This window comes from Triticum urartu, chromosome 2A (assembly GCF_056163025.1).
Source record: "Triticum urartu cultivar PI428250 chromosome 2A, HENAU_Tu73, whole genome shotgun sequence".
In the NCBI taxonomy this organism is placed as follows: Eukaryota; Viridiplantae; Streptophyta; class Magnoliopsida; order Poales; family Poaceae; genus Triticum; species Triticum urartu.
Genome location: NC_141874.1, coordinates 104206524 through 104220317, shown reverse-complemented (window position 1 = coordinate 104220317; position 13794 = coordinate 104206524). Strand labels below are relative to the sequence as shown.

The following is a 13794-nucleotide window of genomic DNA, read 5'->3' as shown; positions in this document are numbered from 1 at the left end:
ACTGAGTCGGCACTTCATCTTGAGATTGGCGAAGTCGCAACAGACGCCTACGTAGTCGACAGGAATGTCTCCTCTCACTAAACGCACATCGTCGGAATGCCTGAAATAAATTCAGGAGAATGCGAGCACCAATGACAACTCTAGGACTTGCTCTAGTGGGCAAGGGACACCACTACCCTCTTAACCATCCAACCACGGGTTGGTTCGCGAGTTTCATGTTTTGGTGCTCAATTTTAAGGCAGCTGTTGGAGGCGCTCAATTTGTCATGCCTTAAAAAGCACTTTTTGTGCTCTATATTTTACGTGAAGCACTTTTTGCTTCCCTAAAATAGGGCAGCTATTGGATCTGACTGCCTTTCTATGTGTGGGTTCTTTGTTGTGTTGCTCTTAAAAACTTTGTCACATTTTTTTCTTCTATGGTAATCACATGCAGCTCTCCTACATGGTTTTAAAAATGTTTTTTTTTTGGAGAAATGATTGCAAACTTGAAAGTACTAAAACCGAGTATTTCAAAATACATTGAGGTGAACATGGTTTCATTTGCACCCATGTGAATAGTAAGATCTAGAAAAATATTAGAGAAATTCATATTTGAATTATGGGGTATCAAACTAGGCTGACCATTCTACTCGCGTGAGAAGTTACATGAAGGAATGACACCCATTGTAATTTTAGTGAAGAAAATACAGATATTACTATTCATTCAAACAGTGTTTGTTCAACATCAGTTTTGTCATTTTTGTGCAGAATATCATGATGACATTTCTTCATAAAACTTCATACCCAAGTATACCGGTCGACTATATATGGTAAAAAAGATCAGATTTATTTTATTTTTTATATTTTTAGAATTTACTATTCATAATGGGGGCTTCCAGGAAACCATGTTTCAGAAGTCCGCGTCCAAGTTTCAGTCTCTACCAAAGTGTTCAAATGATACTCCGTATTCACAAAGACAAACAAGGTTGGAATATTATGGTCTGCTTTGCCGCTAGAACCAATAGAACCTATATACTTGGTGTAAATGTATTTTGTAGTTCCAAGTTTCTCACTCCATATATACGCCAAAAGAATTCCAAACAGATGTACTACATTTTGCATGTCCTAGTCTGAAAAAAATAAACCGGAAAAAAATCATCACCAACGGCGTGCATGTGCCGAATGTGGCATCGAACAATTCATGAGACCTTCTTACGATGAACCACCTGATCGATCGACACGTCACACTTTGTTGACGATCCAGCATTTCTTCCTGATCTCGCCGTCGGCGCTGGTCTTGACCCCGACGCCGCCCATCTTCACCATCGCCGCCGCAAACTTCTTCTCCCACAGCCCACTGACATGAGCGTTATCGAGCACCATCCTCGCCGTCTCGTTCGACGCCATGAGCGCCGCGTCGGAGGTGAACAGCACCTTGTGGTCCACGGCGTTCTGGTAGTACTGCCGGTCCAGGTCGTCGGGGGTCTTGAAGTCCTGCATCGCCGAGGGGTCGCTGCTGCTGCACTGCTCCCGCAGGGAGCTCGCGAACTCGGGGTCCATGTCGGAGGGGTTGGGGGGGATGCGGTCGTGGAAGGACGAGCAGCTGGAGCGGCCGACGGAGTGCGCGCCGGAAAGGGTGACCATGTCCTCGAGGCTCAGCCCCTTGGCGTGGAAGCTCTTGTTGAGCTGCTGGAGGCCGGAGGTGGGCGACGGCAGGTTGAGGGTGGTCTCGTTGGCGAAAGACACGCGCCCGTCGTAGCGGCCGGCCGGCATCGGGAAGTAGGCGGCCGTGCGGTTGGTGAGGAAGAAGGTGGCGTCGCGGCCGGCGAAGGCGAGGACGTCCGCACAAGAGACAACTCCGGGGCAGGCCTCCTCGAGCGCCGCCTTTGCCGCGTCGATGACCTCGAAGCCTCGGAGGGTCTTGTTCGGCGGGCCCTTCAACTCTGTCGGCTCGCCGGAGCCGGTCGTGTTGAGGAGAACGGAAGCATCGCACCCCTGAGCGATCACGTCACGCACAGCACGTAAGAATGGAGGAATGCTTAATATTGATCAGACTAATTAGAAGAGATGTGAGCGTCTGGATTATTTACCCGGACGAAGCAGTCGTGGAAGAAGAGACGGATGAGCCCCGCGCCGGTGCCGCGATTCTTCTCCGTGGCGTTCTTCACGGCCTCCCTGACAATGGCCTCCGCATTTGGGCAGGAGTAGCTGTAGTGACCGACACTGAGCCCTGAAACGGGAGTGCTTGGGCTGGGAGAGTTACTGGGAGGATAAGGGGCTGGAGCAGGGCTATCCGGGCTTGGGCTTGGGCTTGGGCTAGGGCTTGAAATATACGGTGCTGGACTAGGGCTAGGGCTGGCAGGATTGGGTTGCCTTGGATTGATCGGGCTTGGGCTAGGAAGATATGCGGGTTGGCTAGGGCTTGGGCTCGGTGGATAAGCAATAGTAGTGCTCGGGCTCAATGGGCTTGGACTAATGGTAGGAGGATGACTAGGTGGACTTGGGTCAGGTGAATATGTGGGTGGGGTTTGACCAGACACGCTTGGACTAGGGCTAGGAAGGTACTCCGGTGAGCTTGCGCTCGGGGCACTGGAAGAAGCAGACGGAGGAAGAGCGGGTTGGCTGACACTCGGTGGATATACCGGCGGGCTTCGGCTCGGTGCGCCTAGGTCGACGCTAGGACTAGGAGGCTGAGCGAGCGGGCTCGGGCTCAACACAATCGGGCTCGGCATGGGTTGGCTGGGGCTGGCACCTGGAGGATAACTGATCGCCTTCAAGCTCGCCGGGGCCGAGCTTGCAGAATACGCCGGTGACTCCGCAGGCGAGCCATTGTCACCTTGGCACGCCACGGATCCCAGCAACGCGAGCAAGGCGAGGGCGGCGATCTTCACCATCTCAGCTACTGCTATCTCTACTGCTGTTCGTAACTGTGTTCGCTATCTGCAACAACTTGTGTGGCTGGACTAAGGGCGAAGAGCTACGACCGTCCTACATATAGCTCAGGAGCGCCGGAGGAGACGAGGAATGTACGCGGAATGTCTCCGGGCAATCCGGGGAAGCCTCACGTGGCGAAGGTTGTGAAGTCAAGGGCCGGAACATGGCAGCGGCACCGAGTAGTTCCCAGCTCAATCAATTGACGCTGACACGTCTAGTTGCCTAATTGCTCCGCTATGCCGACTGGCACGCAATCATTTGCGGAGGAAACTAGATGGGGAATAATCATCGTTCTTCTGTTCTGCAGCTGTAACGCGGGACGCATGTACAAAACTAGGATGGTTGTAAGTGTGTAATACACGCCGCGTACAAAACTGGTTGATGACAACCGGCCAAGGTTGCTTCCTCATTGATTCAAGTAGAAAATTTGATACTAAAATGGATGCATTGATCGGTGTCGGTGTCGGTGTGTAAACAAGTGCATCGCACAGCCAGCAAGCTGCTGTTGTTGTTTTTGTTGTTTTTTGGTGGGGGGTAAGGTTGCTGAATTGTAGCGGCTCCAAATGTCATGGTGTTGGCTTTTGCCTATGCTAGCTATATCAGCGGCCAGCTGCTTAATTAGCTTAGCGTAGTTTTGGCCTGCGATGGTGACAGTGCTGGTGGTGCAGCCCGCCTTCGTCTCTGTTTCTTGCCCCTGTTTTCATCTTCTTGTACTACCACACTCGTGTATGCATCCAGGCGTACTGCCCAAAGATGAGTAAGATGTGTATGTCGTGCCACCTATTGTGATGCCAGGCACAAAGGAAAGGAGAAATAAAACCAAGCTGCAGTGCGGGTTTGACGCACCCACCAGACGCAGTGGCGCAGGATTCGCCAGGGATCCACTTTGTCGTCCCCGTCGTCCTCGGCAAACTAAAATGAAAATGTTATGGATTTGCAATGTGACCTTAAATGAATTTGCCATATGACCAAATGATTTTGCCATGTTATGAACGAAAAAACCTATAGAAAAAGGAAAATGTTAAGAATGTGCCATGTGACAATAGTAGAATTTGCCGTATGAACAAATATGAATTTGCCATGTGACAATAATGAAATTTGTCCTGTGAACAGAAAAATGAATTTGCTTTGTTTTTTTTTTTGCAAAAACGAATTTGCTATGTTATGGATACAAAGAAGAATAATTTACCATTATAAATGGCAAAACCTATATAAAATCCTATGCAAATCATGGCAAAAATGCCATAGGTGAAAAAAAAACTAAAGTGGAGCACAAATTTTCCGTGGCAAAAATCATAATTACTTGATGTTGTCTCGTTACAAAATTTTCTAGAATTGCCATTGCAACAGAATTATGTTTGGAAAATGTCATGGCAAAGAAATACAATTGAAAGAATGAACATTACACAAACAAAATAAGGACAATAACTGCCATGGCAGATGTATATTAAAATTGCTTTTAATGAAAATTGACATGCTTTGTATCAGAAATTTGTCATGTATGAAAAAAATAACAATAAGTATGACCAAAATTGCCATGCTTGTATAAGAAATTTTGCCATGTTTGTAAAAGTAATAAGTTTGTTCTTCACTCAAATGAAAAAAAAACTATTTCTTCCGCTGGTAGTGTCATTGGCGGAAATTGCCATGGCAAATGCATATTAAATTTGCCATGTTATTTAAAAATTAAAATTGATGGCAAAAAATTAGTGCATTACACCATAGCATGCTCGCAATTTCAAATAATAATAATAATAATAATAATAATAATAATGCCTCCTTGCAAGGCAGAATGAGGTTGGGTTTGTTGGGGAACGTAGTAATTTCAAAAAAATACCTACGCACACGCAAGATCATGGTGATGCATAGCAACGAGAGAGGAGAGTATCGTCTACGTATCCTCATAGACCGTAAGCGGAAGCGTTATGAGAACGCGGTTGATGTAGTCGAACGTCTTCAAGTTCCGACCGATCCAAGTACCGAATGCACGGCACCTCCGAGTTCAGCACACGTTCAACTCGATGACGTCCCACGAACTCCGATCCAGCAGAGCTTCACGGGAGAGTTCCGTCAGCACGACGGCGTGATGACGGTGATGATGTTGCTACCGACGCAGGGATTCGCCTAAGCACCGCTACGATATGATCGAAGTGGATTATGGTGGGGGGGGGGGGCACCGCACACGGCTTGAAACAATCAACTTGTGTGTTCTAGGGTGCCCTCATGCCCCCGTATATAAAGAAGCAAGGAGGGAGGGAGGCCGGCCCTTGCAGGGCGCGCCAGGAGGAGGAGTCCTCCTCCTAGTAGGAGTAGGACTCCCCATTCCTACTCCTACTAGGAGGAGGAAAGGAAGGAGGTGAGGGAGAAGGAAGGAGAGGGAGGAAAGGAGGAAAGGGGAGCCGGCCCCCTAGTCCAATTCGGTTTGGGCTAGGGGGAGCGCGCGCCCTACCTCCTCTCTTCCACCACTTGGCCATGAGGCCCAATACTTGTTCCCCGTATTCCCGTAACTCTCCGGTACTCCGAAAAATACCCGAATCACTTGGAACCTTTTCGATGTCCGAATATAGTCGTCCAATATATCATCTTTACATATCGACCATTTCGAGACTCCTCATCATGTCCCCGATCTCATCCGGGACTCCGAACTACCTTCGATACATCAAATCACATAAACTCATAATATCGATCGTCACCGAACGTTAAGCGTGCGGACCCTACGGGTCCGAGAACTATGTAGACATGACCGAGACACGTTTCCGGTCAATAACCAATAGCGGAACCTGGATGTTCATATTGGCTCCTACATATTCTATGAAGATCTTTATCGGTCAAACCACATAACAACATACATTGTTCCCTTTGTCATCGGTATGTTACTTGCCCGAGATTCGATCGTCGGTATCTCAATACCTAGTTCAATCTTGTTACCGGCAAGCCTCTTTACTCGTTTCCGTAATGCATCATCTCGCAACTAACTCATTAGTTGCATTGCTTGCAAGGCTTATAGTGATGTGCATTATCGAGAGGGCCCGGAGATACCTCTCCGACCATCGGAGTGACAAATCCTAATCTCGATCTATGCCAACTCAACAAGTACCATCGGAGACACCTGTAGAACACCTTTATAACCACCCAGTTACGTTGTGACGTTTGGTAGCACACAAAGTGTTCCTCCGGTAATCGGGAGTTGCATAATCTCATAGTCATAGGAACATGTATAAGTCATGAAGAAAGCAATAGCAGTAAACTAAAACGATCAAGTGCCAAGCTAACGGAATGGGTCAAGTCAATCACATCATTCTCCTAATGATGTGATCCAGTTTATCAAATGAAACCTCATGTCTATGGTTAGGAAACATAACCATCTTTGATCAACGAGCTAGTCAAGTAGAGGCATACTAGTGACACTCTGTTTGTCTATGTATTCACACATGTATTATGTTTCCGGTAAATACAATTCTAGCATGAATAATAAACATTTATCGTGAAATAAGGAAATAAATAATAACTTTATTATTGCCTCTAGGGCATATTTCCTTCAGGGTTTAGCGAGGAGTGGGGTATCTCTTTTAGGCGGTTGGTGCTATAGGTGTTTCTTCATCTTGGTGATCAAAAGGATTTTCTATTTCATCTGAAAAATATGTAATTTAAACTACCTTTCTCCCTCAATGAAAATGACAGGCAACTTTGCATTGCTTGTTTTGAAAAAAAAAACGTAGGTGCAACCTGTGCAACTGCACAAGGCCCCCCAAATCATGGCCCCCCTATTTTTACTAACTACAACCATTATTAAAGACTAATGGGTTAGTAAACATAAAAGCAAAAAGGGACTAACCAGCTGGCTGCTAGAGGAGATGCCTCTTGCGCCGGTTCCTTGAGTTAGCTCATGAAGATGCCATAGTGGGCCAGCCATCTAGCTCTTCCCTATGTTTCCCTCACTCATGCTCAGTTTTTTCTCTTCTCTAGGCATAGATCACTCGTTCCCTGACCTCGCCTTAGTCAGCGAAGTTGACCTTTGACCGCTAGATACTTGACGTCGAAGAAGATTCACAAAATTTTAAAAAACTTCATAGATGTGGAAAAAGTTTAGGGAAAAAATTGTGCATTTGACAAAGTCCAAAAAATTTAAATTAGTTAATAAATTTTAAAAAAGAACATCACAAAAATGAAAAGGTTGATGAATTTAGAAAAAAATTCACAACTGAAAAGGTTTGTCAATTTGAAAAAAAATCAATTTTAAGAAAGTTCATCAATTTTGAAAAAAAAAATTGATTTTAAAAAATTACCAAATTGAAAAAAGTTCACCTGTTTGCAAAAAAAAATCACGGATTAAAAAATGAACAAGGCTTTGAAGAAACTATTCAAATTCGAAAATAGTTCACACGTTTAAAAAACATAAAACTAAAATCTAAATGAAAAAGAAAAAAGGAAGAGAAAAATGAAAATGAAAACAAAAAATAGAAATGGAAATTAAATAAAAAAAACCATATTAAAACAGTAAAAAAACAAGCAAATACCAGCCTAGAAATCAGGCATGAACCTTCTACAAGGTTCCCAAAACCGGTGGAGTGGTGATAATAGGTCAGCTGCAGAAATCAGGCATGAACCTAACGAGTGGGGGTGTGCGCCCCCATACAATTTGGACTCTATTTGGTGCCTCAAGCGCCAAATAGTATTCGGGCTTCGCTAGGCTAGCTTCCCGCCCCATGGGGGTGGGCCAGCCCAGGGGCGCATTCGGTCGCTAGCAACAGGTAGGTTAAGCACGTCCCGGTATCCTAGCATACATTACCATTTGTTTGTGGTTTTTCGCCTTTTATTCACTTTTTCTTTTTTTTTCTTTTTCTCTTCCAGGTTCGGTTTCTCTTCTATTTTTTATAGGTTAGTACTATAAACACTGTGTTGATACATGGTGAACATTTTCAAACAACACATTGAACATTTTTTAACATAAAATGAACACACCGAAGATTTCTTTTAACATACGGTGATCATTTTCTAATATAGGGTGAATTTTTGGAAATCCACACTGAACAAATTTGTAATATATAATGAACAATTTTTATATGCTGTTCACATTTTTCAACGTACGGTGAATTGTTCTTTTAAATATACAATGAACTTTTTCCTCATACACACCGAACATTCTCCGAAATGCCTGCTAATTTTTTTAAGAAGAAAGAGAAAATTAGAAAAAACGAGAGGAGAGGCAAAGAGAAGAAACATTTGTGAATTTGAAAAAAAGTTTGTGAATTCAAAAAGGGTTCACGAATTAGATTTATGTGAATTCAAAAAATGTTCAAGATTTTTTTAAAAGCTCATGAATTAAGAAAAGTTTCCATATTAAAAAACTCATTAATTCAAAAACTTCACAAATTTTGAAAAGTTCATGAATTAGAAAATTCAAAAATTCAAAAACTGTTCAAGCATTTCAAATTTTTGCGTGAACAAAATATTTTTCATGAATTAAAAATGCTCAAGAATTTGAAAATGTTTCAGGGATTCAAAAAAAGATCATGAATTCAAACAAGTGCATGTAAATAAAAAACTCATGAGTTCAAGGATTATTTGCAAATCCAAAACAATATTTACAAATTGAAAATTCTTTTCAAAATTTTGTAAAAAGACCATGAATTAAGAAAATCAGGAATTCGAAAAATATTAGTGATAATTTAAAAAACACGAATTCATAAAATGTTTGATACATTCAAAAATGTTCCACGAGATCAAATATATATCATGAAATATGATTTAAAAAAGTTCAGACATTCATGTAATGCTTGCAAATTTGAAAACTTTCAACTTTTGAAAATTGTCTACGAGTTTAATAAATGATTATGAATTGAAAATAATAAAACATAAAATATGAAAAAAATAAATAAAAAACATTAACAGAAAAACTAGGAAAAACTGGTGGAAAAGCTAACAGAACCGAAAAACAAAAAGAAACAAGAAAATCAACCTGGAAGCTGCCGAAAATAGGAAAATTACTCCGTCAAACCGCTCCAGGAAACTCTCAATAGAGTCGCTTGATGGGTTGGCCTCGGTAGGCGATCAAAGCGCTAGTGGTCACATAGAGCGATATATATCATTTGTTTATCCAGGCAGCGATTCCTAACCGCTAAACATATGCATCCTCCTCCTATTAGATATATGGACTATTGGATTTATTAAGCTTTTGCCCCCTACTATATTGCATAAACGCCTAGCACAACATGGATGCAAAGATGCATGTGTTCACACAATGCCTATTGAATATTGGAGTTGTGGCGCTTCAAAGATGATGGACTCACCATAAGCCCCTTGTGACCGATGGACACATCGCCTCTTGCAGAAAGAATATTTCATCTTGAGGAGACACAGAGGAAGTTAAACTGAGGATTTGATTGCTGGTGGGTTGTGAGTACAACCATTGTCCTAACCATCCAATCACACCTTATAGTCACATACCAAAATTAGGGATTCATGTTCCTAAAAAATGATGCCAAATTTGTAAACAGAAGAATACATGTGTGAGCTAGTGTTGATTGACTACTCATTTGTGTATCAGTGCATTCACGAGGAACATCACCAGGATCTTGAGCCCCGAAGAAGATGTCTTGTATTCGCTCCCCAAACTCGGGCTCGTTGCGCATGGTGAGCCCCCTCCTGGCCCCACACCCACCACCGCACCCCACGATGGACACCCTCCTCTCCCTCATGTGCGGCAGCGCGAGTTCCATCTTAGAATAGAACCGTGCCGAGAACGAGATTTTCACTGCCTGATGACACCGATGGGGGTGATGTCAGTGGTCCCATTCAAGCGGTCGTCATCGTTGTCGAGCAGGTGAAACGACACGGACTCGTGGATGTCGTCGTCTGTTGTGCGGCAGTACACGAGCGGCGCGGCCGAGACGAATGGTGCTGGCTGCCACGGCTTTGAACGGTGCGAATGGGGAAAGGAGAGGAGTTGCAGGGCGGCGACACAGATGCTGATAACGACAGCCATCAACAACCACGACGCGTCGCGCGGTACGGTAGAAGAAAACCGCTGGAGTTGGGAAGGACATGGGGCAGCAGGGTGGGGTCGACGGCTAGGGGAAGGACAATGTGGGGTAGTAAGCTTCGTGTGTGCATCGGGATACATGGTGTACATCCCATAGTAAGGAGGGCGGGGATGGTGCAAGGAACACAAGCGGAGGCTCGCCAGCGGCGGCCAGACCAGGTAGGAGTGACAACCAGGTCATGGTGAGGGAGGGATTTAGTGAGCGGGCTAGTGGATAGGGGAAGACAGAGAGAATATGGTGAGGGGATGGTTATCCCGAATGTGAGAGTGGAATGAACAGTTATGATAACCAGATTTGTTTCAAGATTGTGCGCTCTATCCGATGGACAGTAAGGCCGGGGAGCCCCCCTTTTTGAAAAAAAAAATTCCGATGGACAGTAAGGCGTTCCTTTTCGAGTGCTAAAAATCTGACTTCGGGTTTTTAGGCTTTTCCTTTAACAATCTCTGTGACCAAGTACAATTCAACCAGCTATTTAATTTAACCAAAGAATGGAGCAATAGCATGCTTCTAGTTAACAAACCAAGGAACCAAAATTCATGGAATCAACAAGAGCGGATGCTCCAAAATAAACTGGTGGGGAAACCTAAAACAGTCTGCACACTTGGTTATTAACTACAAATGGTCGGCAATCCTAGTTTTTGACGACCCTACACATCCTCCTGATCTCCCCACTGGCGGCGGTCTTGAGCTCGATGTCCACCATCTTTACCATCACCTTGGCAATCTTCCTCTCCCATCTCCTAGGGATAAACGCGTTCTCCACCACCTTCCTCGCTGTCCGTCTGGAAGACAACAGTGTCGCGTCCGAGGTGAATAGCTCGTGAAGATGGGGCTCATCGGACACTTTCTCTACAACAGGGTGGTGAATGCAGGGTTCATATCGGATGGCTTCGGCGGCAGGCAGTCGATGAAGGACGAGCGGTGGGACACGCCGATGGTGTGCGCGTCGGAGAGGACCACGAGGTCCTCCTCGTCGAGGTTCTTGGCCGTGAAATTGTCGACGAGCTGCGAGAGGTTGAAGAAGGGTGGAGGGATCAAGCGCCTCACTAGCGAGGGACACGCGCCTGTCCAGGCGCCCTGCCGGCATCCTGAAGTTGATCCTGGCACGGCTGAGGAAGTAAGACGCGTCTCGAGCAGCAAAGGCGATAATGTCGGCGCAGGAGACCCTGCCAAGGCAAACCTTCTCGAGCGCCTCCTTGGCTGTGTCCAAGGGCGTAGCCAGGCCCCAGGCTACCCTGGCCATGGCCTGGTGTGTGGCAACGCATTCCTTTGTTGATTGATCATTACCGTTTAACATTGTTTCTCTACAGTTGGCACAGGGCGTTGTAAAATTCTAGCTACGCAACTAGCTGTGTCGATCACTTCGAAGCCACGCAGGCTTGGGAAGTTGGGTGGGCTGAGCTTCTCCGGCTGGGTTGGCCGCTGTTGGGTCGAGGAGGACGGAAGCATGGCAACCCGGTAAGGCGGTAAGAAAACATCACGCGTGCACACACATGTTAATGAATACCTGGCATCACACCGACACAAATGCTAGAAACATGTCTGTACAAACCAAGAAGAAATAAAATACTTATCTGACATCTGAATTGATCGGATTCGGATCCGGCTTACCACTAGCAGTATTATATCCAGTAGTACAATTTTAGCGATCACATTCATGAGGTTTTATGCCTTGCCTAATCACGTGCACATGACAGATATTGTGAAACAGAGATAGCTAGTGATATCAAGCACAGAAAGATTTTTTTTCTTTTCTTGCTAGATGTTACATGCATGAACGGATTTTCATAATTACTGTATCTGGACGAAGCAGTCGTGGAAGTGCATCCGAAATATCCCAGCACCGAGGCCGGCGTTCTTGGACGTGGCGTTCCTCACGGTCACGGCCTCCCTGACGATATTTTCCGCCCGTGGGCACGAGCGCCTGTAGTAGCCGACTCTCAGCCTCCGCCATCCCGCAGACGGAGAAGAGGCTGGGCTCGGTGGACTAGCAGTAGGTGCGGCCATGGTTGGCGGGCTTGGTGATGGGGCGGCAGCAGGGAAGGTGTAGCAGCTGGGGAGCTCCTGTGGCTTGGATAGGCTGGCATTTCGGCTACCGGCGGACTAGCGTAGCTTGGATAGGAACCTTGGTAGGCTGCCATTTCCGTCGCCGGCGCGGCGGCTTTTTGAGCAGTAGCCACGGCGCCGAGCGATGCAAAAAGATGGCAACGACAAGGTTTGCCATGTCTGAAAGTTTGGTGCTATGCATGTGTACAGCTTCTTTAATTAGTGCATCTTGTAGATCAATTGCTGAAATTTAGTCTATTTTAGGCAGCCCAATAACTATTTCAGAAATTTCTAATAAATCCTAGAGGCCCACTCAGCCCATTTGTACAAGGCAAGGGATACTATTAAAATTTAGTCCCACATTGCTAGTTTAGTGGGAGTTGGACCTTCTTATAAGGGAGATTCTTTCCCTACTTGTACGAGCATGAAAATAAAAGGGATATCCACGCCTCCTGTCGCTGCCCTCACGCCTCCTTCTCTTGCGCCTATAAAAGGGAGGTCGCTCCTCCCAGAAGGACACAACAGAAATTGCAGCCCATTTGTCCCGGTTCGTGAGCCCAGAGGGCCGGCCAGGCCACGTGGGTCATTGGTCCCGGTTCAATGGGCCTCGCTCCTGGCCCACCACCATTGGTCCCGGTTGATGACATGAGCAAGAGCAGAGCACAGTGCTCTGTTTTTTCTGGCCGAGGGGGAGAGGGCTTTGTGGTGCTCTAGCTCACCTCCTATGCACATGAGGCTACTTAAGCTTTCTCCTCTCGAAGCTCGACCTCCAAGCTCCATTTTCCTCGAGATTTGTCTAGATTTAGCGGTCCGTCACGCCCCGTCCCCGTCTTCACCGCCGTCGATCACCCGCGCCGATCTCATCACCGACACCACCGTGGTGAAATGATGATACCATGCCAACTTTCAACCTTTTCAGAGTCCATTTTTAAATGCTTTCCAATTTCAGAGTCATTTAGCTCAAAGAATGAATTAATAGCAAACAGTATGAACTACAAAACTTTTATGAAAATAAAAACAATCAATTAAAATATTATGTTATGATCAACTAAAATAAAACTATAATATTCTTCAATAGCAAAAAGAATATAATTTTTGTGACCTAAAATCAAACTATAAGTATTTAATTGTAAGTATAAATAAAAAATAAATAGCAAAGAAGAAAAAAAATTCTATTTTTATAGTAAAGTTATTCATAAACTAGTGATTCACACAATTTTTTAAAAATTCAAATTTAAACTATTCAAAATTTAAAACTAATGGCACTAACAGAAAGTTTATAATTTTTGTGACCTAAAATCAAAAAGAAATCACTAAAAAACTATAAGTATTTAGTTGTAAGTATAAATAAAAAATAAATAGAAAAAAAATTCTATTTTTATAGTAAAGTTATTCATAAACTAGTGATTCACACAAATTTTTAAAAATTCAAATTTAAACTATTTAAAATTTAAAACTAATGGCACTAACAGAAAGTTTATAATTTTTGTGACCTAAAAGCAAAAAGAAATCACTAAAAAACTGTAAGTATTTAGTTGTAAGTACAAATAAAAAATAAATAGAAAAAAAATTTCTATTTTTATAGTAAAGTTATTCATAAACTAGTGATTCACACAAATTTTAAAAATTCAAATTTAAACTATTCAAAATTTAAAACTAATGGCACTAACAGAAAGTTTATAATTTTTGTGACCTAAAAGCAAAAATAAATCACTAAAAAACTGTAAGTATTTAGTTGTAAGTAGAAATAAAAAAATAAAAAACCAAAAAAATGTAGAAATAAAAAAGAAAAA

At 44.0% G+C, this 13794-nt stretch overlaps 1 protein-coding gene and 1 pseudogene across 1 annotated transcript; both read right to left on the bottom strand.

The window, feature by feature from the left end:
• Window positions 1-964: 964 nt before the first annotated feature.
• Window positions 965-2971, bottom strand: LOC125541155 (peroxidase 2). The gene is made up of 2 exons (XM_048704624.2): window positions 2069-2971; window positions 965-1973 (listed from the first exon to the last, which is right to left on the bottom strand). Exons 1-2 carry the CDS (start codon window positions 2870-2872, stop codon window positions 1221-1223), a joined length of 1557 nt encoding a protein of 518 aa, XP_048560581.1. The 5' UTR covers window positions 2873-2971; the 3' UTR covers window positions 965-1220.
• A 7615-nt stretch (window positions 2972-10586) lies between these two features.
• Window positions 10587-12179, bottom strand: LOC125529014 (peroxidase 2-like; annotated as a pseudogene).
• Between the last annotated feature and the right edge of the window lie 1615 nt (window positions 12180-13794).

What these genes read in the sequence shown, in the direction of transcription:
- LOC125541155 (XM_048704624.2), bottom strand. Translation starts at nt 2,872, where the DNA reads ATGGTGAAGATCGCCGCCCTCGCCTTGCTCGCGTTGCTGGGATCCGTG. An exon ending in TCCACGACTGCTTCGTCCGG is followed by an intron (nt 1,974 to 2,068) that starts GTAAATAATCCA and finishes GTGATCGCTCAG; the next exon opens with GGGTGCGATGCTTCCGTTCT.